Here is a 25,307-nt window from a genome sequence, read left to right on the forward strand (position 1 = left end):
TTCATAGCAACCTCATTAGTCTGCCAGGGCCAGATTTCTGTATGAGGATATTATTGAAGACAAAGAGCTGTGCATTTAAAATGAAAGGTGGGGGCGCCTGGCTGACTCAGGCGGTGAAGCATGAACTCTGGATCTTGGGGTCCTGAGTTCCAGCTCCACATTGGGAGTAGAGATTACTTGAAAATAAATAGTGCAAGGGCAGGCTACAAAGCACAGCCTATCTAAAGAAGGCACAGGCTGGAGAGGGGCCCTGCCTCCTCATCTCTCAGTTTCCAGGTAGGGTCTACATCCGCATGGCCTCATCCCAGGAAGAGCGGGAGGTAGAGAAACAGACCCCTGGAGGGAAGTCAGGAGCTGTCTGGGGAACAGCAAGCTGAGGGCCTTAAGAGGCCAGTAGGAGTCAGATTTGGGTTGTGGGGAATCGGAATCAAAGTTGGTCCGACACCCTGAAGGGATTTCCAGAGGAGAAAGCCCCCGGCGGGTGAAAATAAAGGCCTGCTCCTTGGAGATGAGAGCGGAGCAAAGTATGTTGACCCGGGAAGGAGGACAGGTGACCAGGCCAGGGGACCCCACGTGGACCCCCCCCCCCGCAGGGGGTGCTGGACCCGCAGGGGGAAGGGGGTGCTGGACCCGCAGGGGAGGTGCGGTACCTGCACGGGAGGAGGGGGGGCGCCGGCAGAACCCCGGAGACCGCGCCGCAGCCAGAGCTCCGACCCGCCGAGAAGTCCTGCCTGGCGCCCCGATTTTTCCGGCCCGCCTGCCAGCCCCGCTCTTGGCCCTGGGCGACTTTGGCCCCGGCCCGCGAAGCCGGGACCGCCCGTGGCCCCCCGCCCCATCTGCTGCTCGGGCCGGGGGCCTGGGAGCGAGCGGTCGTCGGAGCTTCGGCCCCAGCCCAGCCGGAGGTCGGGTGGCCGGGCGCCGCGGAGGGGGGTGTGTACCAGCGGCACTAGGAAAGCGGCCCCGGGGAACGGGCTCCGGCGGCAGCGGAACGCAAGGCGAGGGGAGAGAGAGCGGGACGCCCCGAATCCCGAAGGAAACCGCGCGCGGAGCAGCCGCGGGGACGGGACCCAACTGCTGGTGCCGCTCGGGAGCAGAAACCCTGACCAGTGGCTGTCCACCGGAGGGGCGGGGCGGGACGGGGCGGGATCTCGAGGAGCCAATCAGAAACAAGAATCCTAGTTACGTCAGAGGTAGCCGGATTCTGAATGGGGTGACCCCCGAGGGAAGGCGGGGCAGGGCTGCGGAAAGCCAATCAGAAGCCCGATCCCGCCGGCCGGGGCGGGGCGGGGCGCAGCCCAGCCTCGCCCCCCAGTAGTGTGCGCTGATTGGCCGTGGGGGACAGCGAGGGGCCAATCAGAAGTCGGGGCTCGCGGGCTCCGGCTGGCCGAGGCAGCGTCAGGATCGTCGACTGCGGGAGAGCGGTGTCGCCTCAGGATCCCGGGTCACTGCGGGTGAGCCGACAGGGGAGAGCGGGGCCCGTCCCGACAGCATAGGAGGTGCACCGGGGGGCCCTGTGGTGCGACTCTCCCGCACTGGCCTGGGGACCCTGGCGGAGGAGCGGCCGCGGGTGGGGACGGGGTCCCGGGCTGCAGCCCCCTGATCCCTGCACCCCGACCTCCTTGTTTCCCTGCCTCTCTCTGGTCGCCAGCCCCTCCGCGGCCCTGGCGCACCCCACTCGCCCCCCTGCCCCAGCGGGAGGACTGTGGGGCCCTGGGCTGGCCACAGAGGGCACGGACGTTCCCTGGGCGTGACCCCGCTCTGCACCTTGTGAGGGCAGAGCAGAGGCATTTCGGGAGAAGGGCATGTGTGCAGGGCGTCCAGAGTAGAATCTAAGCGGACTTTGTAACATCTGGCCAGGACGGGGGAGAACCCAGAATAACTCGTGTGTTTGGTCCCGGATACCTCGCACACAGTGCAGAGTTGAAGGTCCAGACCCCCTCGTTATGGGACAAAGGTTGTGGGATTCAGGCATGGGCGGGTGTGGGCTTGGGAAATGTCTGCTCCCTGGGTGCTTTCTCAGAAGCTGGGTAAAGCCCTCTGGCAGCAAGTGTAGACCCACCACCTCTAGGATTTGGATTCTCTTCCTTGTCCCCTCCGCACACCCCAGACTTTGGGGGAACGCAGACGACTCTGACAAACATGTCTCTTTCTCTGTGTTTATTTACTTTCAGGAGCTGACTTGATCTGTGCCGATAGTTTCATAATTTGAGTCCTTGTGTACAAGGGGAAAAAAAGGCAATTTTAAGCTCAAAAAGAAAGAACTGTAAAAGCATGGGAAGTTAGCGCTGCAAGGGGCATTCAGGGTGGATCTGTCCAACTCCTATTCAGTGGAGATGTGACTGGTCCACAGTTTCCAAGGCCAGGCAGCACAGCTGAGACTAAAATACGCTTTGTTTCTCCCAGCAGAGCACTTTTTTCCCCCCACTTTTTTTCCTTGTGGTAAAATACACTTGACCGAGCCCCATTTGAGGAAGGTCTGGGAACATTTTCTAGGCTGGAACGGAGACTGGCCTTCTCCACTTGCCTCCTAGGTTCCTTCTATCTTCAAGGATTTATATAATTCATATGAATTATTCTGACATCCTTAACACTTTAGGAGTTGAAAAACTATGACTCCAACTCATCTTGGATTTAAAGCTTTCAAGTGTTTTGAATTTAAAGTATTCTGAATCCTGGCCTTATATCAGTTTATAAATCTCCAGAAAGAATGTTAACATTTCCTTTCAAGTCTTCAAGCTCAAATACAGTGTAATAGGATATGTTGGTTCCCAGCAGTTTCAGGTGCAAGGATTGCGTTTTGAAACCCCATTCAGGCTTTGTCACAACATCTTTAGTGAACAAAACCTGAAAGCAAATACTCTGGTCAGAAAGTAAACATGAGAAGTGATTGGCAAGAATGCAGTAACTATGACAGGTGGTGGAAACTGGCCCGGGAGGGGCTGGCGGCAGGCTTCGAGCGGGGAGAAATCACTTTGGGAAAGAGGACCTAGGAAGGCAGGGAGGGGAATGGCATTTTAGACTAATATTCTTTTTTTTATAAGATTTTATTTATTTATTTGACAGAGAGATAGGGAGAGAGAGGAGGGGGAGCAGCAGAGGGAGAGGGAGAAGCAGGCTCCACACTGAGCAGGGAACCCCATGCGGAACTCGATCCCAGGACTCTGGGATTGTGACCTGAGCTGAAGGCAGACGCTTCACCAACTGAGCCACCCAGGCGTCCCTAGGCTAATATTCTTATCACCACTTGAGTCATCAGACAATAAACTCGGGCTGAGGCAGGGAGGGGGTCATATGGGAGAGCCCCAGTGTGCCTCCCTGAATTTTATCCCCCTCTCCTCACTGGAGTAAGCTGAGCTTTGGGTTCCATAGATCTGCAGTGATTGGACATTCACGGGCATAGTGTGATTTGGGGAGCTCTGAGAAAGTCCTAAGACCCCCACCCACCCTCAGCCCCTTGTCCTTGCCAATCTCTCACAGGGACTTTTTTCACCTGTAAAATTTACAAGCAGTGAGGTTCACAGATCTTATGCTTACTTAAGTTTTAAGTTTTGATAGATGTATACATCCGTGTAACCAAAGCCTAGTCGAGATATAGAAACGTTCCCCTAGAAAGCTGCCTCCCTCACGCCACCTTCCTGCCGGAAGCAATAGCTGCTCTGATTTCTATCCGTAAGAGCTAACTCTTCTTGAGATTCTCCTTATATAACACCACATCCCGAGAACAGCAATCAGAATCATGCCCTGAAATGCAGCCCACCCCCAAGATGTTACTAGTTACTTATGATTTAGTATGAAAGGAGGATTGGAATAAAACTATTTTGGAAAAAGAGGGAAGTAAGGATACGAGGGACTTAATATTTCGTTCTTGAGGGGTGCTCAGAAGCCCCACACTGCTGTATCTGTATCACATAGATGCTTTGGAGAGATGCCCATGTGTGCAGGAGTTTTTTTGGTTGTTTTTTTTTTTTTTTTTAGTTTTTTTTTTTTTTTAAGTAAGCTCCACACCCAATGTGGAGCCCAACACAGGGCTCAAACTCATGACTGTGAGAGCAAGATGTGAGCTGAGATCAAGAGTCAGACGCTTAACTGACTGAGCCACCCAGGAGCCCCTAGATTTTATTTTTAAGTGATCTCTCTACCCAGCGTGGAGCTCAAACTTAAAACCCTGAGATCAAGAGTCACATGCTCTACCCGCTGAGCCAGCCAGGTGCCCATAACTTCTCTTTCAAGCCCCGATTCTGCTTAGCCGTAGAAAACTTATTCTTTACCCTTTAAGGTAAAGTCGGTTCAGTGTTAATCCAGGCACTTCAGGTTTCTATTTACTTTGGGGTTTCTTTGGCATTCTGTTCATTACTTGCAGCCTCGTGACTTGTTGTTTTGAACAGCTTTTGAGTGTTTTACTCTGAGGATAGTTGTGACCATGCGCTAACTTGCGTCGTGTCACAGAGCCCCCTAAGAGCATCTTCGCACCTCCTCAGTGCCTCCCACGGGGCTCTGCGCAGCAGCCCACACTATTGTACCGGACGTGAGCATGATAAGCCAGACGCTGAGGTTGTAATTCAACAGAACTTGTGGATAGCGGAGTAAGATCACCGTGTTTGAACTTCTACTTTAACCCCAAGCTGATGGTAACTTGGTCAGAGGGACAGAACCGCGGGTTAGGAGTCTCGGGAGCAGAGTTACTGTAACTCGGCAAGGCGCTCCACCTGTCACGACCTCAGTCTCCCTGTGAATACAGTTGCTGGGGGGAGCGGGGCAGGAATTGGACTAGGGGATACCAGGTGCTTTCCTACCTTCTGTTTGCGAGGTGAGTTTAAAAATAATCTATGATACAAGGATATTTATTCATCTGCCCAAACACCTTCTTTATCTCATTTACTAATTCAATTTTTTTAACTTTACAAGTCAAAAGTAGTAAGAAGTATAGAATCAAGATTGAGCAACATTATGGGTCTGTGTGAAGAAAAATTGTTGAAATACAGGTATTCATTTTCTGTCCTCTTCCTAGTTGGTTGTTTTCCGTAGGCATGATGTCACGTGGGGATGATCCGCAACCACAGGCTCTGGCCAAACCCACCTTCAGTGATGTACAAGCCTCTGCATTAGTGGAATCGGTATTCGGGTTAAAAGTCTCCAAGATCCAGCCACTTCCTAGCTATGATGACCAAAACTTCCATGTGTGCATTTCAAGTACCAAAGACACTGCAGATGGGCCAACTGAGTACGTCCTCAAAATAAGCAACACAGAGTCCAGCAAAACTCCAGAGCTGATTGAAGTGCAGAATCACGTCAGCATGTTTCTGAGAGCGGCTGGGTTCCCAACGGCCTCTGTGCACCCTACCACAGGAGGCAACCTCACCTCTCTCGTAGCTGTAGGTAAGAGCCCGCCGCCTTGCCGGTCATCACCGTCCACGGACATTACTGCACTTTGGTTCTAAGTAGAAAGACCAAGAACAGGTTCAGAGCTCCAAGTGTAGACATGGTGATTTCTTCAGTGGTGGGGGGAGCGCAGCACCCCAGAGTGGAGATCGGGGTCTCCGACTCAGATCCAGAGCCTGGATCTGCTCTAACTCTTCCCGGAGAGAGGAGTTGGCGGGCGGGCGGGGGGCATGCCTGAGTGGCTCAGGTCATGATCTCAAGGTTGTGGTCTCAGGGTCATGGGATCGAGCCCCATGTCGGGCTCCACGCTTGGTGCTTGGCCAGGAGTCTGCTTGAGATTCTCCCTCTCTCTCTGCCCCTCCTGCACGCATCCTCTCTCGCTCTCTCGCAAATAAATCTTAAAAAAAAAGAAAAGAAAGCACTTGATGAATGAGTCACTAAGGGCGTATGGAGTTAGGGAAACTTTTTTTTTTTAAACAGAAAAACAAATATTTTTACCCATCAGACCAGCCGTGTGTTTGGTACTGTGGAATAGCAGAAAGAGCAGAGAACTAGAAATCAGGGATTTTCAGTCCCAGCTCTGTCGTTTCTGTGTGCGTGACCTGGGGCACACCGCTTCACATTCCTAAGGCTGCGTGTCCTCATCTGTGGGACTTGGGCCCTTTTCCTTCTCAGTGCTAATATTCTTAGATGAGCCCGTAGAGTTCTCCAAGCAGCGGCCTGAAGTCCGTGCAGTGTAGTCTCGGCATATTTGAAAGGCTGGAGATACTGCCTAGCTGTTCACCAGTTCTGCGTTACTCTGCTGGGCTCCAAACCGCTGGGGCCCTCGCCTGTCCCTGAGGAGGGGCTGTGTCCGGTGCCGACACTCGGGCTTCTCCCAGCTGGTGCCTGCAGGAGCCTCGGAAGCTGTCATTCCTCCTGTCACACTGTCCTCAGTGCAAATGTATGAAAGCCGTCTTAGCTCCATTCTGCAGGAGGAGGTCGATGTTTGGGGCTGGGGCTGCGGTGCTGTGGGTGTGTGCGTGGCCGGCTCCGGTGTCCCGGGGTCCGTCTGTCCGGCCCGCTCCGTGGAGTCCTGCTGACTCACTGCAGCGAAGCACGTGTGTTGCTCTTGTTTTATGATGTCTGTGGTTCTCTGTAGTCAGAGTGACCAAGGCAGGACAGCCCCCAGTCATTTCTTGAGAACACTTGACGGGATGTGCTTGCATCCATCCAGATGGCGGCTCCGGAGTCACAAGCTACCTGGTGAGGCTGCTGTCGTACCTCCCGGGGAGACCCGTCGCCGAGATCCCCAGCAGCCCCCAGCTGCTGTATGAGATCGGGAGGCTCGCTGGCAAGCTGGATGAGACCTTGCAGGTAGGACGTGGGGGTTAGCTTGTTGATGAGAGTTTTTTGTTTGTTTAGTTTTGATTTATTTTACTTGACAAATAAACCCAGGGTCCGACTCCCCTTTTATGCCTGGTGACCCCCTAGGGGTGTTGGGAAGGGAATAGGGCCGCCGATGTGTGAATTTCCCGACCACGAGGCCTCTTCCTGCCCAGGTCTGTGCTTCGCTGGTGTATCGGCAAGATTGCCTGCATTTCTAGACAGTCCTCATGTTCTCTGTGCTGCTCCCTGGGAATAGTCTGTATCACAAAGCAAACCCCGCGGTGTTCACCCAGTGAGGCTTGCTCAGCCAGCACAGGAGGTGAGGCCTTGGCTCCTGTGGGGCAGAAGGACGCATTCAGGTGTTGTGTTCCACAGAAGCGATACCGTGTGTGCTCACAACACATGTGCATGTGTTCAGCAGGTGTGTGCTGAGCACCTCTTGCATGCCAGGCTCTGGGGGAAGAGTACGGGTTCCCCCGTCCTAGAGGAAGGCGCTCAGGGGTGCTGAGAAGTAACTAGTTTGTGCTGCACGGGTGTACGAGCAGTGCCTCGCTGAGTCCTGCTCATTCCACCTTTCACGTGACTGTCTGGCCCGTCCCTCCGCTCCTGCCTTGACGGTGCTCACTCACCACCGTAGCCTCCCTGTATTCAGGCTTATTCTCCAATTTATTCTTTATACCAGTCCAGGCTTTTTAAAATTACAAATCTGACCACGGGAAGCTGTCAGCGGCTTCTCACTGCTTCGACCTGAAGGCCAAGGTCCCCATGTGGGTCCCCACGTGAGGCCCCGTGTGCCCCGTCCTGCCTACACCACCTCCGTGCCTCTGTCTGTCCGTCCATCTGTCCGTGCCCGCCTGCCGCGTCTCCCCATCACTCCTTGTGGATCCCCGGCGGGGCTGTTCTGTCTCACGTATCTGCACTGGTGCCATTTTCCGAGCCACCTGTAATTTTCCCTGCTTAGCAAACTCCTGCGTATCCTTCAGCACCTGGCTCGGGTGTCACCCGCTCTGTGAAATGTCCCCTGGACCCCTGTCTTCCCGTGCTATGCATAAATGATCACTTCCTCCTCTTGACCTCCAAACTCAGACCTCCTCCTGTCACTGGCCTTACTAAGCTGTGTTCCAGTTCCCTGGTGCCGTGTAACAAACCATCCCAGAACTTGCAGCATCAAACACGGATTTATTTCTCATGTCTCTGTGGGATGAGTGGATCTTCTGCTCTGCGGGGTGTGGATTGGGGCCATGCATGCAGCCACACTCAGCTGGGAGCTCTGCCCAGGGGGCTGCTGTTCTTCTCTGTGTGGCCTCTCACCCTCCGGGGTGGCCGAACACCCTTTCAGCGTTGGCTGCTGGTTTCCAAGAAAGCAAGCCCCGAGGGGACAAGCCCCATGTACAAATGGTTTTCAAGCCTCTGTTGGAATCATGCTAGCTCATGTCCCATTGGCCAGAGCCAGTGATGTGTCTAATCCCAAAGTCAGCTGAGGAAGCTACATAGGGCAGGAATGAAGGAGCATGGTTCACAGGGGGCATCGGGATAACAGTCAGCCACATACGGTGGTGTAATCGTTTAGTGCTTGTTTGCGCTTCCTGGTAAGCTGCGCTACAGAAGACGCAGTGAGCTTCTCGAGAAATGGGTCTACGCCTCGAGTATTCATCTTTTCTCCTCAGTGTCTGACAGTGTCAGGCACACAACAGGTGTTCAAGGGGGGCTGGATTTAAAAACACAACAACAATAAACTTCTGAGCTTGTTCTGTTGTTGTTTTTTTAAGATTTTATTTATTTATTTGACAGAGAGACAGCCAGCGAGAAAGGGAACACAAGCAGGGGGAGTGGGAGAGGAAGAAGCAGGCTCCCAGCCGAGCAGAGAGCCCGATGTGGGGCTCGACCCCAGGACTCTGGGATCACGCCCTGAGCCGAAGGCAGACGCTTAACAACTGAGCCACCCAGGCGTCCCTGACCTTGTTCTTAAAAATTAGGAATCCATGAGGCAGAGAAAGGGAGGAAGGGCATTCCAGCTAAAGGGAAGGGCATGCACACAACTGTGGAGATTCAGGGACCGTGTTCCAGAACAGTGAGTAATTCATGGCGGCTGGAACACAGGGGTTAAACCTGAGGGCGACAGAGGACAAAACTGGACATGTGCAGGGGTCAGATTATAAGATACATTATTGTGTATGATACTAAGGAGTTTAGGGAGCTTGGAGGGTTTTAATTTATTTTTCCATTTCTTTTTTAAGCTTAAATTCAATTAACATATAATGTATTATTGGTTTCAGAGGTAGAGGTCAGTGGTTCATCAGTCTTATATAATACCCCGTGCTCCACACATCACGTGCCCCAGCCTGGAGAGTTTTTATTTTTTATTTTATTTTATTTTTTTAAGATTTTGTTTATTTGACAGAGAGAGAGGGAACACAAGCAGGGGGAGTGTGAGAGGGAGAAGCAGGCTACCCTCCGAGCAGGGAGCACGATGTGGGGCTCGATCCCAGAACTCTGGGATCATGACCTGAGCTGAAAGTAGAAACTTAATGGCTGAGCCACCCAGGCGCCCCTGGAGAGTTTTTTAAACAGGAGAAGATTCAAATTTATAGCACTCTGTGGACCAATATGGTGGACAGATTGGCAAAGAGCCAGAATGGATGGAATGTATCTAGGAAGCAAATGCATAATCAGATAAAAGCTGATTGAAGACTTGAACCAAGGAAGGGTTCAAGATATATTTCAGAGACAGAGCCAACCAAATTTGGTGATTGATTTAATGTTAAGCCATGGGAGAAGGAGGGGCTGAGCAAGACATGGATTCTAACCTGTGTCTCGAGGAGGCAGCCTTCTTACCCGACATCAATGACGAGGTAGTCTCCGTAGCCTGGAACAAAGGACAGAGGGGTGACAAAGGGGACATATCAGAGATGGGGGCTGGCAGGGGCTGAGGTCTGTGGAGGCGAAGGCTTCATGCCATGGAGGAAAGCTCACCAGCCTCCGCTGACTTCACTCGTGCCCCTCTCATGGCTCCTGGTGTCAGCCTGCCAGTTTCTACCCATCTGGCTGGTGCTTTAGAAGACTAAGGTGGAGCCTTAGCAGGAGCTAAGTGAGAGAAGGGACTGGGCGGGGGAAGCCCCAGTAGGAAGATTTAGAAGATTCTTATGCCCTCTGTGCCAGAGACTTGATGTCTACAGTCTCCTGGGAACGAGTGGAAGGAATTCTTGGCTGCTTTCTGTCACAGTCTGTGTCTTGGAAGTGGTTCTTGTAGGCAGTGTACCTGAGGTCTTGCTGGTTTCTCCAGTCTGGCCATCCGTGCCCTTCCGCTGCGATGTTGGGCTGGGTCCACCGAGGGGCCGGAAGCTGCGTCGCTCAGGTTCAGCGAACCTGTACTGGGCACCCATTACGTCTGAGGTCTTTATGTCTTAGTTTATGGAAGATACTGCGAGGCTGGTGTTGGTACTCGGATTTTACTGTGAAGGAAATAGATCCGAGATATGCAGCCGTAGAGCCTGTGGCGACCCGGCCGTGTCTGACCCCCGGGCCGGATCGGGGTCCTCTCCCACTCCTACCCGAGCCTGGACCCTCTCCTGCGGGCCGCGGGGCCAACCGCGCGGCTGCTTCAGGAGCGGACCCAGAACCTGACCCGGGTGCGCCGTCGCTCCATCGCAAGCCTGGCAAGAGCGTTCTGCTGTACTTTCGTTAAACACAAAAGTTAGAAGTGCGCACGGTGAAGCTTCCCGACAGCGCAAACGCGGGGAAGCAAACCTTTTCTCTCCTCCGCGGCACGTCCGTTTTGCAGTCCGACCCCAAGGCACAGCTTCTAGCAGCCTTCCAGTGCTCACTGCGCGGAATGTTCTTGTGACCTGGAGTGGCCCGCAGCACGCCTGTGCCCAGGAGGGTCAAACCGTGTCGCGGGAGGGTAACCGGGCGCTGCGAAGGCTGACTCTGCGGGGGAGGAGGCTGCGGGGCAGGAGCTGCCGGTGTCACCGCTGGACTCAGGGCGCAGACGCTGTGCGCACCAAGCTTAGCTCAGCAAAAGGAAGGCGCAGAGCCGTTCACGTGTAGAAAGTACCCCCTGTGCTGGGGGCTCCCACCGAGGCCACTTAGCAAGGACGTGGTGGGGGTGGTGGAGGCATGGGGGGGCGTGTCCAAATTCCGGGTCTCAAGAGTGGATGTTCAAGTCCATTGAGAGGAACGTTTTTAAAGAAGTAGAATAAAATCCAGAGCGCCAGAGTACATCGTGTGATGGTCCATGTACTGCTCACAGACACTGGTTTTGCTCGTATGTGTTACCTGTGTCCTGGGTTGTCCCGGAACGTGTCTTTATCTCGTGAGAAGTCATGTCCGACCAACTGAAAGCTGCTTGGCTGGGTGGCCGCGAGCAGTGACTCACCTCGTTCGCCTGCTCTGAACTCAGTTTCCCCTTCTGTGCCATGATGGTCAGAGCCGTATCAAACTCCAGATAGAGTGGCCCAAGGCTAAAGGCCCTGGCAATTCTAGAATTTTCTATTCTAAGAGCATTCATTTATTCAGCAGCTATAGCCTGAGCAGTGTGTTTTGTGAACCCGGCACTGTGGTAGGCGCGTGGATCCAGTAATCAGGCTTATCTCACAACAGAAGCACCGGCTCCGGGAGTAACAAGTCGCATTGCTCCCTTCCACCGCACCCCCTCCCAAGAGCATTTATTGAAATTGGAGACTTTTCCCCAAGATTTCTAGGACCTTTACAGAGAAAAAGAGAATAGATGTTTTTCCAGCTTGAGACCTGTTCTGAACTTTTTTTTTTTTAAAGATTTTATTTATTTATTTGACAGAGAGAGAGACAGCCAGCGAGAGAGGGAACACAAGCAGGGGGAGTGGGAGAGGAAGAAGCAGGCTCCTAGCGGAGGAGCCTGATGTGGGGCTCGATCCCATAACGCCGGGATCACGCCCTGAGCCGAAGGCAGGCGCTTAACCGCTGTGCCACCCAGGCACCCCTGTTCTGAACTTTCTAGCTCGATAATGCTTCCATTCATTTTTAATTTTTAATTTTTAATCTGATTTTTAAAATACTTGTTTTTCAGAGACATCAGTGGGGCACATCATGGTCCTCTCACTTTATCTTTGGGCCTCCAGAGGGCAGATCACTTTTACTCTCTCCGTACTTCGCCTGGTTTTCTACCACCAAATGGCAGCACCCAGGGAGGCCTTGACCAGACCCTCACGTGCTTTGACTTTCCTGTAGCATTGGAGGCCATTTCTTTTTTTAAAAGATTTTATTGATTGATTGATTGATTGCTCTCAGTTACCGAGAACCCATGGCTATTCTCATGGCAAAGCAGAAAGAGGACATTTCCTGCTTCACGTTGCTTTTTGTTGGAGGCCTGGGGAAAGGACAAAACGGGAGCCTTTTACTCTCTTCACACTTCGCCTGGTTTTAAATTTATATGTATATATTTATATATATTTATATCTAAAATATTTATACATATTTACATAGAAAATATTCTTAAATGTTTATATATAAAATATATATTCATAAAATATTTATATCTAAAAAATATATATATTTATATTAGTGTCAGAGAAAATTAACTCTTAGCTAGTGACTGAGCAGAGCCAACAATCCCACATCCAAGCCTATATTGCCTTCAATTATCAGTGTTCTCTTCTCAAAATTGAGATTGCAATATGTCTCCAAGGGTAATAAATTTAAAATTTTATTATACTGAATTTTACAAAGAAAATACGTTTTATCATCGTTTTTGAGAATGTGGACACTTGCAAAAGAGATTTGGAAACTGTCCCTCTAATTACTGTGCCCTGTGATAAGTACGTATTTAATATCTTAAGGCTCTTTCTTTGGGAAGGAGTAGACAGAGAGTAGAGGTTTTACAAGGAAAATAGCAAATAAAGCAAAGATTCCATTTTCAGCACGAAAAGCATTTCCTCTGTGTTGTCCAAAAAGCTCAGACCCTAGCAAGACTTAGTAATGCAAATATTGGCTTCAAAAGAGGAGACTTTTTCTGGAATTAGGGCTAGTTCTGAAACCTGGGGCATTCTTGGCTCTAGAGAATAAAAAATGTAACCCAACCTCACTTTTCCAGTGGGCTCTGGTCTCTGGAAAGCTCCATGTTGCCGCTGGCAGTTGGCAGCCAGGGCTAAAGGTGGTGAAACCAAGGGAAAGAAACCTGCATCTAGCCTCTAGGTCTTTCCTCTGCTTCAAGTGGTTTCCTTGCCCCAGGACAGATTTCAATGGCAAGCCCAACTATTTAAACCACAGAGAAGAGCATTGCTTTGCACCGTACAAAAAATGCTATTTGATCTATACCGTGTGAGCATAATGAAAATACTGTGTTTTGCGTGGTTTCAACTAGGCAGTTTGTGAGTTTATAGCAAATTGAATGTTGAGTTTGAGTTGTGCGAATTTGGAAAATCTTATGCAAATTGTGGAGTGAGGTTTCTTTCCCTGAGAAATGTAATTTTGTGTATGGCAGGCATTTTTCAGCATTTGCAACATTTTTGGTGTTTGAGAACTGGAACATTTGCATATTTTGTTAAAGAATAAGAAAGAGCAGTACCAACTTCGGTAAATTCTGCTCTTTATAATTAAATCAGCCATGGTTGTTTTCCCTCTAGAACATTCTGTTACCTTAAATAGCACTGAGTTCAGTCCAATGTGATCTCGCGGCTTAGAAAAAATGTCATTGCATTCAATGGAATCTAAAGGTTTGACAGATCTAATGAAATATAGCCCTGGTAATCAGATCCCATGAATAATACTAATGGTAAATCGGGTTTTCTTTTTAAAAATTAATACTTCATAAAATGACATTGTATTCCAAAACTGAATAGAGTCAACTCGGTGCCTTTTAATGAAACTTAAAGTGGACGTGTTAACCGAAACCCATATTTACCCTGAAAATATGTCAGCAACTTACGGAAGGAGATTTGCTGTGAATGAGATGATCTTTTTCAAACAATTTTTGAGTTTGCATGTGGATCAGGTATTTTGAAAGATAAACTCATTCTTGTTAATCTAACACCAAATTGATTCAAATAAATAACTGGCTGATTGGATGTTTTTCATCGAGTTGGCTTAACACATTTGGCCAGATTGACTTCTTGTTTCGGTATGTGGTAGTCACAACTAAAGAATTTCCTTAACTAAACTAAACTCGCTGTGCTTAAACGCTCTGGGAACCATCAGTCAGTCCCTTTCCAGGCTCCAGAGCACTTCTCATCAACCAGGAAATTGGTTAATCTGACCAGCAGTTTTAGAACATTTCAGATGTTTATTCAGCTGGCAAACCATGACTGATTTTCCTATTTTTTCCCACTGATACAAAGAAAACAAACAACTCTTTACTGAGGTGCTCTCTTCCATCTCTAACACGATATATTCTATTTCTGAGGAGATGTTAATCCATGGTAAAACGAATTAACAGGGTGAAGGGGCACGTTCAGGATTCAAGAGGACAGGGACGCTGTAGAATAGCACACAGAATCCTGAGGGTTAGTTACAGTCAAGAATTCAAGAAGTATTCCTTGAGCATTGAACCTAATAGGTGTAAAAGATAAGACATAATGCCTGTACCTTTAGTTTCAGTTCAATAGAGGGAGTTAAAATAAGCTTACCACTGGAATGGAGACCACAGGCCAAAGCACAGGGAAAGGACATTTAAGTTAAGGTATGACTTTGGCCATGTTCAACTCTGATTTTCTCTTACATCTAAAATTGGCCAATAATAGCCAACTTACATTGCTGCGAGATTTCAAAGAAAATGCCCATGTGAGAGAACTTTTGTAGTGGAAACCTATGCAAACTTACTATCATATATGCTACATGCACATGTGTCGGTATCATACATACATGGATACTACATGTGTGCATATATATATCATATTATGTATAAAAAGGGAACTAGAATACGATGGGATTTCAACAGCACTGGTGTCGGGAGAATTTATAAGACGACGATTTACCCTCGTTCCCCTCCCCTTCCTCCTCCTCGCTAAATTGATGGTCAGATTCTTTTATTATTGTAACTGCGATGGAATACAATTAGGAATGGAAGCGTGTTTCCAGGACCCTAATAGGAATTCTATCGTTGTCAACCCAGTTTCCCTGTCCATGGAAGATTTCTTTTTGCTAGCCCAAAAGCAAAATCCATCCACCTAGTAAATTATCGAGGAAGTAGGGAAGGTGAAAGAGGAAAAGGAAAACAGTTGGCACTTGGAAGGTGGGCAGAAGGTCTTCTGACAAGGGGCTTAAGGACAGCGGTGCTGCAGCAGCGATGCGGGAGAAAGAAGCAAGTTAGAGAAGACTGGGAGTTTCACTAAGTGCTGCTATGGTTAATGTGTTTGGATTTCTTTTACTGTCCTACAAGGTATTTCAGGAAAGAATGCAATTTATTTTTCCTCCCCTTTGCTATTTGCACTGTGTTTCATAAACATAATACCAATACTGAGCCACATGGGTTTGGATATATTCAGTATTGAAAGTGACAGACCAAACAAGGAGCACCGGCCCTTCGCGGTGCTTACGTTCAAGCGAGGACAGACAGTAAGGCCAGAGGTGAACTATGGAGAGTGCTAGCAATACACACTAAAAGCTTGGGAAGAAAACATCAGCGGAGAAGAGGGCCGTGAAGGATTGGCAAGAGGGCTGATTTCAGGTGGAGTGGCCAGGGAGTCCTCCCACAGAAAAGAGCTGGTAGACGTGAACGCCCTGGCCGTCTGGGCGGGGGGAAGCAGCGAGGGCAGAGGCGGAGAGGTGGAGGTGTGTGGGCATGGTCTTGAACAGCAGGGAGGCCGGTGTGGTTGCAGGAGAGTCAGCAAACATTAGAAAGTGATGTCAGGGGCGCCTGGGTGGCGCAGTCGTTAAGCGTCTGCCTTTGGCTCAGGGCGTGATCCCAGCGTTCTGGGATCGAGCCCCACATCAGGCTTCTTTGCTGGGAGCCTGCTTCTTCCTCTCCCACTCCCCCTGCTTGTGTTCCCTCTCTTGCTGGCTGTCTCTCTCTGTTAAATAAATAAAATCTTAAAAAAAAAAAAGTGATGTCAGACAGGTAATAAGGCGCAGGTCGTATGGGGAGAACAGAGTCTAACTGCCTCCATCTCCTGCGGGGGGGCTCCGCGGAGTCCCCTTTGCACAGCTACGAAGACCAAGTGAGACGGGGACATGCATTCAGCGCGATGAGCTCCTGGGCCAGTGTGCAGCCAGCACCATCTTGTGGGGGGGATTGATGGAGCATGTTGGTGATCGTTGGGTGCCCTCCCCCGTGCTCCTCACACCAGGCCTGGGAGGGCGGTCTCTCGCCCACCCAGCTGTCCCTCGTGGTCGTTCTAACTGTCCATACTCTAAGAGTTTCTTGTCTTTGATTTAGACATTCCATCACCCAAAGCTAAGTAGTCTTCGTCGGGAGAACTTCATTTGGAATCTGAAAAACGTTCCTCTGCTGGAGAAATATCTGGATGCCTTGGGCCAGAGCCGAAACCGGGAGATTGTCGTGGAGGTCATTCAGCTGTTCAAGGATGAAATCCTGACCAAGCTAAGTCACTTTCGAGAATGTGAGTATCTCCCCCCGCCCATCAAGTAAGTGTCTTTCTTGCTATTTAAATTGTCACGTTTCAGAGCATCAGAAAAGTGTGGACATACAACTTAGTTTTACCGAGTCTTTAAATTGTGTCGTGTTTGCTCCTGCTACTTTTTAAAGAATAGTACTTTTATTTTCCTTAAAATGGCTACGTTTGAAATCCTCTCTAAACTTTACATGGTTACACCTCTCCCTCCCTTCTAAAGGAGCACGTGTTCTAATACCGTTACTATATGTGTTCCTAGATGATGTGCGATAATGTTTTGCATGTTTTCCATTGTTAGACGGCATCAGATGGTGTTACCTTCTTTTCTTAGTCAACATCATGTTTTCCAGATTGATCTATTTCGTATGTGTCGCTCCGGTTCATTTCGTTCATTAACTGCCGAAATGTATTCCACAGCATGTATGTACCATAATTTATTTGAACGTACCGTGTTATTTTTGGTCTCATCTCTTGTTGACAGAATTTTAGGTTGGTTCCCTTTTTTTTTTTCTTTTTTGCTACATCACGGGACTCTTGTGAGCACGCTAGTGCATGTCTCCTCATGGACGCAGATGACAGTTTCTCCAGGGTGGAAGCAGCCTCTGACGGGGCATGAAGCACCAGTCAGAGGACAAGGAAGGAAGGGGCACTTGCAGCAAGCCTGACCTAGGCCTCAAGCTCCCTCTGCCTCTGTTTTCAGTAGCGCTCAGCTCTGGCTGCTGTCACAAGTACGGAGGTGGGGGCTTTAAACAGCAGACATGGATTTCCCACAGTTCTGGAAGCCGGAAATCTGAGGTCCAGCTGCCAGCACAGTCAGGTTCTTTCCCAGGCTCCAGCCACCTTCTCTCTGCTCCTCGCGTGGGGGACAGACAGCACCATGGTCTCCGGTGTCTCTTCTTAGAAGGGCACTAATCCTGTCCTGAGGGCCCCACGTTATGACTCATCCAAACTCCATGGCCTCCCAAAGACCCCATCTCCAAATACCACCACACTGCGGGGGTGGGAGCTTCAACATACGAACTGGAGGGGGGGCAGTCACAATTCAGTCCACAGCATTTACTTTGTGTGAACGCAATGCAAGGAGGTAGCGTAAAAATAGACTTGATTTCCCCCCTCAAATCTGCCCCCCGCCCCAACTCATCTTCACCTCATTGAAATGGTCTCCACCATTCACCTCGTTGATCTGGCCAAAAACCTGGGAGTTGGCAGCCTTGACTTTGTTCTTTCTCACACACCTCATATGCAATCAGATTCTACCAGTTCTAATTTTACTTTCCCCCACTTACTACTACTGCTTGGTCCCAGCCTCCCTCATTCCTCATCTGGGTTATTGGGTGTACGTCATGCGTGCTGTGGTGGGCCTGCTAGGTCGTAGGACACGTCTATGTCCGGCGATACAAGATGATGTTGAACAGTTTTCCAAAGTGGTTGCTGACTGTGTGCTACCGCTCGCACAGGGCAGTTTTCATTGCTCTACACTCTTGCTATCATCAGACGTTTTAGCTTTCGCCAATGTGATATGAACGTAATGATTTCTCACTGTGCTTTTACTCAACAATTCCCTATCTATTGGCCATTTGGATACACTCTTTTGTGAAGTGCCTAGTCAAGTCTTTTGTCAGGTTTTCTACTGGGGTTTTTTTCTCATTGATTTTAGAAGTTCAGAATATTTTCTGGATACAAATCCTTCATTGGTTATAGTTTGTCCCATTCTGTGGCTTGCCCTTTCTCTGTCTTTATGATGTGTTTTGATGAACAGTCTTTAATTCCCTGGTTTCAAATATAGCCATCTTCTATTCCGGGGTTAGTGTTTCGTGCCTTGTGTAGACATTTTTCCCTACCTTGAAGATATTCCTGTTATCTTACTAAAGTGTTAGTTTTTGCCTTTCATTATGGGTCTGTAAGCCATCTGAAGTTTACATATGGTGTGCATTTTTCTTACGACTGCTAACTTTTTCACCAACATTTATTAAAAAGCCATCTTTTCTCCCTTTGTTTTGCAGTACCACCTCTGCTATAAATCAAATGTGTGGGGGGCTCTCTATTTTATTGCCCTGTTCTATTTGCCTACCTCTGCTCGCATACCACACTGTGTATCAGCTAGGCAAGGTTATGCTGCGGTAACAAACAGCCCCCAAATTCTTGCGGACTGCAATAGCAAAGATTTGGTTCTCACTCCGGCTGCATGTCCAGCATGGATTGGGCAGGGTTCTGTTCTACGGACTCTCACTTTGGGATGGAGACGGATGGAACTTCCACCAACTGGAGTATTGCTATAGCTGGGGAAGGAGAATGTAGGTCACTGCATACTTGCTCTTACATCACTTCTGTTCATATATCAGGGGTCGAAAAAAGTCACATGGCCATACACAACTTTTTAGGGAGCAGAGAAGTGCAACCCAGCATGTTCCTGGGAGGAACATAACTGGAATATTTGTGAGTATTTCTAAAGATTACCATGCTATCTTCATTTTTTTAACTTTTAAGGTTTCATAGCTGGTAGAACATGTCCTCCCACCTTCTTGTTCTTTTGTAAGAGGGTCTTGACTATTTTTGGTCCTTTTTCATTTCAGTTACTATCAATTTTGTAATCAGTATGTCATATTTTTTTAAAAAATTGTGAAGGTTTTGGTTAGATTTGGTTTGAATCTGTATATAAATTTGGAGAAAATGGATAGTATAACATATTTATATTTGTTTATATTACACTTATAAGATTGAGGAATCTAATTCATGAACATTGGTCTGTCTCTGCATTTATAGAGGTCTGTAAAAGACATTGATGATGACGTTTTTAGTCACCCTTCTATTGTTGATTTCTACTGTAATTGCACTATGGGCAGGGAACATATGTCATATCAGTGCTTCCCAGTAGAATTTCTTCAATGGTGGAAGTGGTGTATATCCGCGTGGTCCAGTATGATAGTTTCTATGCAACTACTGAGCATTTGAAATGGGGCTAGTACAACTAAGGAGCCAGATTCGCATTTTATTTAATCTTAATGAATTTAAATAGCAATGTATGGCTAATGGCTACCATATGGGATAGAGTAGCTTTATATGATTTCAGCACTGGCAAATTTGTTAAGATTTACTCGATAATCCAGTATTTGGTGAATTTTAAAAATGGTCCATGTCTGGGGCGCCTGGGTGGCGCAGTCGTTAAGCGTCTGCCTTCGGCTCAGGGTGTGATCCCGGCGTTCTGGGATCGAGCCCCACATCAGGCTCCTCCGCTGCGAGCCTGCTTCTCCCTCTCCCACTCCCCCTGCTGTGTTCCCTCTCTCGCTGGCTGTCTCTGTCAAATAAATAAATAAAATCTTTAAAAATAAATGGTCCATGTGTGCTGAAAAAGAAAGTTTATTCAGTGATTGTTGGGTGCAGTTATTTATATGTTAGTAGGTCACGTTTGTTACCATGTTGTTTAAATTCTCTATACTATTGACATTTTTTGCCCATGTATTCTAACAATTATTGAGAAAAGTGTATTTTAAATCTCTCACTATGATTGTGGACTGTCTGTATTTTATGTGTATTTCCGTCAAAATGCGCTTGATATACTTTCAGCCCATGTGCACATAAACTTAGAATTGGTATCTCCTAGCGAATTGAAGCTCCTATGGATGTAGTATCCGTCCTTCTTTCTTCTACTTTTTGCCTTAATGTCTGTTCCATCTGACATTATGTAGCTGTGCTGTCTTATTTCGTACTCTTGATTTCTGTCTGTTCCCATTCTTTTCTGTGTCCTCTCTTCTTTTGACTTAATTGTGTTTTAGGTCATTCTTTTCATGATTGTATCTTTTGTGTGTGTGTCCAGAACTTTGGGAACTATGTGCTTTCTTTCTACTGTTTGGGTGGTTACCCTAGAGATTCTCATATGTGATTCTAACTTACCAAAGTGTAATGTGACCCAAGACAACATAAGGACCTAAAGATACTTTAAGTACATTGATCTCTGTCCTGGCTTATAAGCTATTGTTTTAGTAAACTTTAAATCTATATTTTTGTACTCCAAAAGACATTATTATTTTTCTTTCATATCCAAGTTTGTTTAGATTTACTCCTATGTTGGTTTCATATCTTCTAGCACCTCAAGCTTTCTGCCTGGCGCCGTTTTTTTCCTGCCTGGAATACATCCCATAGAATGTCCTTTAGTGCAGTTCTCTAATGGTGAACTCTCTGTGGTTTTATTTGTCTGGAAATGGTTCTATTTTCTCTTCATTCTTGAAGGATATTTTCACAGCCTGTAGGACTTTAGGTTTCAGGGTTTTTGGGTTTTCGGGTCCCACTGTCTCCTAATTCTCCATTCCTGCTGAGAGGTCAGCTGTCGGTATGCAGCTCCTTTGAAGACCACCTGCCTTTTTCCCTTTGGGGTTCTCGTAGGATGTTCTCTTTTTCTTTTCTCTCTCTCTCTCTTTTTTTTAAGATTTTATCTATTTATTTATTTGACAGAGAGAGAGACAGCGAGAGAGGGAACACAAGCAGGGGGAGTGGGAGAGGGAGAAGCAGGCTTCCCACTGAGCAGGGAGCCTGATGCAGGGCTCAATCCCAGGACCCTGGGATTGTGACCTGAGCCGAAGGCAGACACTTAACAACTAAGCCACCCAGGCACCCCAGGATGTTCTCTTTTTCTTAAATGATTTTTTTTTCTTAATATACTTGGGTTTCTCAAATCTGTGTGTGGATATTATCTTTCATCAGTTACAGGAAATTCTTGCCCAGCTCTTCTCTTTCCTCCTTTTGAGCTCCGTTTAAGCTCTTGTTCGGTCTCTCACTGAATCTTCTGTGTCTCTTCTCACCTGTGTGTGTGTGTTTCATTTTTTTCTGTGCCCATGCTGCATTTTGGATAATTCTCTGACATGTCCTCTAGTTTATTGATTCTTTCTTATGTCTAGTCTGTTATACCCACCCACTGCATTCTTAATTTCTTTCATTATGTTTTCCAGTTTTAGAATTTCTTCTTTTTTAATTAAAAAAATTTTAAATTATTTTTTGTTCTAATTCAGTGTAATTAACATGCAGTGTCGTATTAGTTTCAGGTGTACAGTAGAGCAATTCACCACTTCTGTGAATCACTCAGTGCTCATCACCGTAAGTGCACTCCTTGATCCCCATCACCTGCTTCATAGAAGTTCTTCCGGTTATTTTTCCAGAGTCATTGCCTTGTGTGCAGAGAACATACTATATACCAGCACATAAGGAAGGAAGTCACCATGAGCAAGAGCCAAAAGAAACTACCTGAGGGGCCCGTGGTTGCCTCTGTCCGTAGAACATGCAACTCTTATCTTGGGGTTGTAAGTTCAAGCCCCATGGTGGGTGTGAGATTAGTTAAGAATGATTTTTAAAAATCTTAAAAAAAAAGAAAAGAAACTAACTCAAAACTGAAACAAAGACGTTGGTAACTAGAATGACTTGACATTGAATGTATTCACACAGCAACCTGGTTCTGCATTTGGTTTCAAGGTTCTGCTTCTGTCCTTCTGCCTGTGTGGACCATAGCACTCTGAGCAGTGGACTGGGAGCAGATTTGTCCTCCTTTCATGAGTTCGGAAGGCCTTCCCACTGCCTTTCGCGTCACACAGTGAGGCTTCTCCCACACCCAGCAGGTAGCATTTCCAGTTCTGGTTCTCCCAAAGGGGTAAGCACACTGCTGGGCACAGTAGACAGACCCGCGGCTGCGTTCCTGCTCGCTGCGTGGCATCTATCGTCTGTTTTTTAGTATACAGATCCATCTTGTTTTTGAGGTTGGCCGTATCTTTATTTTCTCTTTTTATTGTCATCATTCCTAGGTATGTTGCACGCAGGAGGGTTATCAAAGGATGAATTCACTCTGCCATCTTGATCAGGATGCCTTCTCTTTCTTTAATTCTCAAATTCAACAACGTTTGTCATTTTCCCCAGGCATTCAGTAGCTCTCTCGTTTCTTGACGGGCCACTGGACATGTGGAGAGAAGCAATAAAATGCTTGCGAATATACAGACTGCATTCACAAAGTAACATATTTCCTTGGTTCTAAAATCCCATTTGATCGTATAAGAGGCACCATTGCTTTGCCTCTAAGGAAGAAAAAACATTGCCGGTGAAACCATGACATGGTGCCAGTTGTATAATGAATCCCAGTTCCACAAAAGTGTACTTTAGAATCTGGTTTACAGTAACGTTCGCTAAATTACTTCAGCATGATTTACTCAATCCCAAGTCACACAGAAGAAATCACCGTTATACTCAGAAGTGAATGTTACAGACTTTCTGTCACACACTTATCGTAAAGGTCCAACGCTCACTGCTTCATGCTCACGGATGCCCCCATCTCTTCCTAATCCTGAGCCAGCTTTTGAAATCAGAATTTCTCAGACTGTTCCTGATGGAAGACAGGGATGGTTCCCCCACCCCACTGCCTGCTGCACGACCCTACTGTTCAGGACCGGTTCACAGCTGCACCACACACGGCTTACATGTGAATTCGATAACACCAGACCGGTCTCTACTCTGTTAATGAGATACGTCCACTGATCACACTCTTAGGTGACAACTGCTATAAAATTTTCTGAACACTCTCAATTTGTGTTATCTCATACAGACTAGTAAGAGTTTGTGGACCAGCACTGACCACAGACCCCCACCTTGAGGGGTACTAACTGGAGATAGCAGCATCTAGTCTAGTGATCAAGACTGCGGAAATTCAGAATTATTTGTCATCAGAAAATTTTTTGGAAATCCTAGGTTAACATAAAGACACATCTGGCCCATTCTAAGACTCTTGATTTTTCTTCTTCTTTTTTTCTTCTTTAAGATTTTTTTTATTTTAAGCAATCTCTATATCCAACACGAACTCAGACTCACAACCCCACGATCAAGAGTTGCACGTTCCACCGACTGAGCCAGCCAGGCACCCTTAGGACTGTTTGTTTTGTATAATAATATGACCATATGTATATTCCTTTTACACATTTCTGGTTTGGGGCAGTTCTGCCTCTCCCCTCACTCTGCTGGCAGTCAGAACCAGGTGTTTGCAACAACCACAACCTGCATCGTCGGGCCTCGTACTGATTAGAAGCAAAAGCAAATACAACTACTGAAATTAACTGCTTTTTTCCCTTTCAGAGGAAATTCTTTTATTTCAGGAAGAATAGGGTTTGACTCTACCTCTGACTGCTCGTCACGTTTGAGTGGCCATGCCCCAGAAACAGGAGCTGGGCAGAGAAGGAGCTGGGGAATTACATGTTTGCATGTGGCTTGATTTTTCTCCTTGCAGGTATCAATCATGGAGATCTTAATGACCATAATATTTTAGTGGAGTCCAGCACGTCAGCCTCCGGCGATACCTCGTACCGAGTGTCTGGGATCTTGGACTTCGGCGACATGGGCTACGGCTACTACGTGTTTGAAGTGGCCATCACCATCATGTACATGATGGTTGAGAGCAAGAGGCCCGTACACGTGGGAGGTCACGTCCTTGCAGGGTTTGAGAGCGTCATCCCGCTGACGCCCGTAGAGAGGGGCGCCTTGTTTCTACTCGTGTGCGGCCGCTTCTGCCAGTCCCTCGTCATCGCTGCGTACTCTTGCCAGCTGCACCCGGAGAACAAAGACTATCTCATGATTACCGCAAAAACCGGGTGGAAGCACTTGCAGCACATGTTTGACCTGGGTCAGAAAGCTGTGGAAGAAATCTGGTTTGAAACTGCCAGGTCCTACGACTCCGGGGTCTCCTTGTGACTCGGGGAAACTTCCCATGAGCTCCGATCATGAAAAACCCAAGGGGACCGAATCTAATTCTACCAAGGATGTCCCTGCACAGTGAGGAATGAACAGACGGAACGGACCAGTGCACATGAAAGCACGAAGGCCTTCAAGCAATCTCACGACCACTCCTTAAATTTACAGAAGTGCCCCCTGAGCAGGCACGTCTCTCTGGGGGTCCTGCTTGCCTCATGTATAAAACATGCGAAATTCTGTTTTGAATCAGATCATGTCTCAAGATCTAGTCCAGCCCTGAGCTCAGTGACTGTGCTAAACAATTGGGCGTAATCCAGGGACCTGGTGAACAAGCACCAATTCTGTGAAGCCTCCTCCCCTCGCTCCGTTTCTCTAGAACCCCACACTGTACTCTGTCTTTTTGATGGCACGTCATTTGGTAGTGTGGGTGATGACCTAAGAGCTATTCGAGGGCAGAGACTACATCAAACTACTTTTTGTCTCTCATCCCGTTTTTTATACCTGATATCTGCTTTCCCGTGGTTTTAAAAGATATTTGCAAAATTAATGTATGCTAAAAGAAAGGTGTGAGAAGATGAGGCACAGACTAAGATATAGACAGTGTCCCTAAGAAAAAGTGTTCACGTGCTTGAGGGGGCAGTTGAAACTGAACCTCTAGAGACGGATGCTGGAAGATACTCGGCCCGCGAGGAAGCCAAGGCAGGCCTCCAGGCGAGGCCACTAACTCCCGCCTGAGCTTCCTAAACAGAACGGTTAGTTTTCAGATTGAGACTAAGAAAGTCTCTAAGCAGATATTTTAAAATCGCTCTCATTCATGGTTCTTTTCATATGAATGCGATGTTGGTGAACTGTAGCTCACCGTAAACTTGACGTTCCTTATACCACTGTTTGTGTCATGGATGTCTCTTCATGTGTCCCTCGGGATGATTTATTAAATGGCTGTTTACTTCTTCTTGTGGGTTTGTCCATTCTCTAAGACGTTCCAGGTCTACAACCCTGGACATTCAAACACCCTTTCAGGGACGTCTCTTTCAATGTATGTGAACAGCCATTGCTTCTCTGTCTGTGGGGTCGCCTCATTAGACGAAATTCCAGTGTACTTGATAGGGTTTATTATGAATAACAAAGACACTCCTCTCTCTACCATTCAAGAGATTATGAGGGTTTTAGAGGCGTTGTGCCAGAACCGGACGAAAACCAAACCTGTATTTCTTCTTATATCACAGTATTTTACATGCATTATCTCATTGAATCTCCACAACAAGCCCATGAGAGAAGTAGTGCTGTGATCAATCCCCATTTTCA

The 25,307-nt window shown here is 47.6% G+C and overlaps 1 protein-coding gene across 9 annotated transcripts; it reads left to right on the top strand.

The window, feature by feature from the left end:
* Positions 1-1,329: 1,329 nt before the first annotated feature.
* Positions 1,330-24,954, top strand: HYKK (hydroxylysine kinase). 9 transcript variants are annotated; one of them, XR_007190307.2, is made up of 7 exons: positions 1,375-1,451; positions 5,009-5,376; positions 6,596-6,735; positions 16,094-16,277; positions 21,320-21,377; positions 21,750-21,892; positions 22,188-24,954. XR_007190307.2 is itself a non-coding variant. In XM_026510639.4 (5 exons), the coding sequence occupies exons 2-5, from the start codon at positions 5,028-5,030 to the stop codon at positions 24,000-24,002; spliced, it is 1,134 nt and encodes a 377-aa protein (XP_026366424.1). In that variant the 5' UTR covers positions 1,330-1,451; positions 5,009-5,027; the 3' UTR covers positions 24,003-24,954. The 9 variants fall into 9 exon arrangements, 4 of the variants coding, with proteins under 4 accessions (XP_026366424.1, XP_044244410.1, XP_044244411.1 ...); XR_008956081.1 differs by having other exon boundaries at positions 21,320-21,892; XR_008956080.1 differs by having other exon boundaries at positions 5,026-5,376; positions 16,094-18,725; positions 21,750-24,954.
* The last annotated feature ends 353 nt before the right edge of the window (positions 24,955-25,307 follow it).

Source organism: Ursus arctos, unplaced genomic scaffold (assembly GCF_023065955.2).
Source record: "Ursus arctos isolate Adak ecotype North America unplaced genomic scaffold, UrsArc2.0 scaffold_28, whole genome shotgun sequence".
Classification (NCBI taxonomy): domain Eukaryota; kingdom Metazoa; phylum Chordata; class Mammalia; order Carnivora; family Ursidae; genus Ursus; species Ursus arctos.

Bases quoted from the DNA above. Each gene is read 5' to 3' on its own strand.
- HYKK (XM_026510639.4), top strand. From the start codon at position 5,028: ATGATGTCACGTGGGGATGATCCGCAACCACAGGCTCTGGCCAAACCC. The intron at 5,377-6,595 runs GTAAGAGCCCGC...GCATCCATCCAG, and splicing joins CACCTCTCTCGTAGCTGTAG to ATGGCGGCTCCGGAGTCACA. The intron at 16,278-23,541 runs GTGAGTATCTCC...TTCTCCTTGCAG, and splicing joins GCTAAGTCACTTTCGAGAAT to GTATCAATCATGGAGATCTT.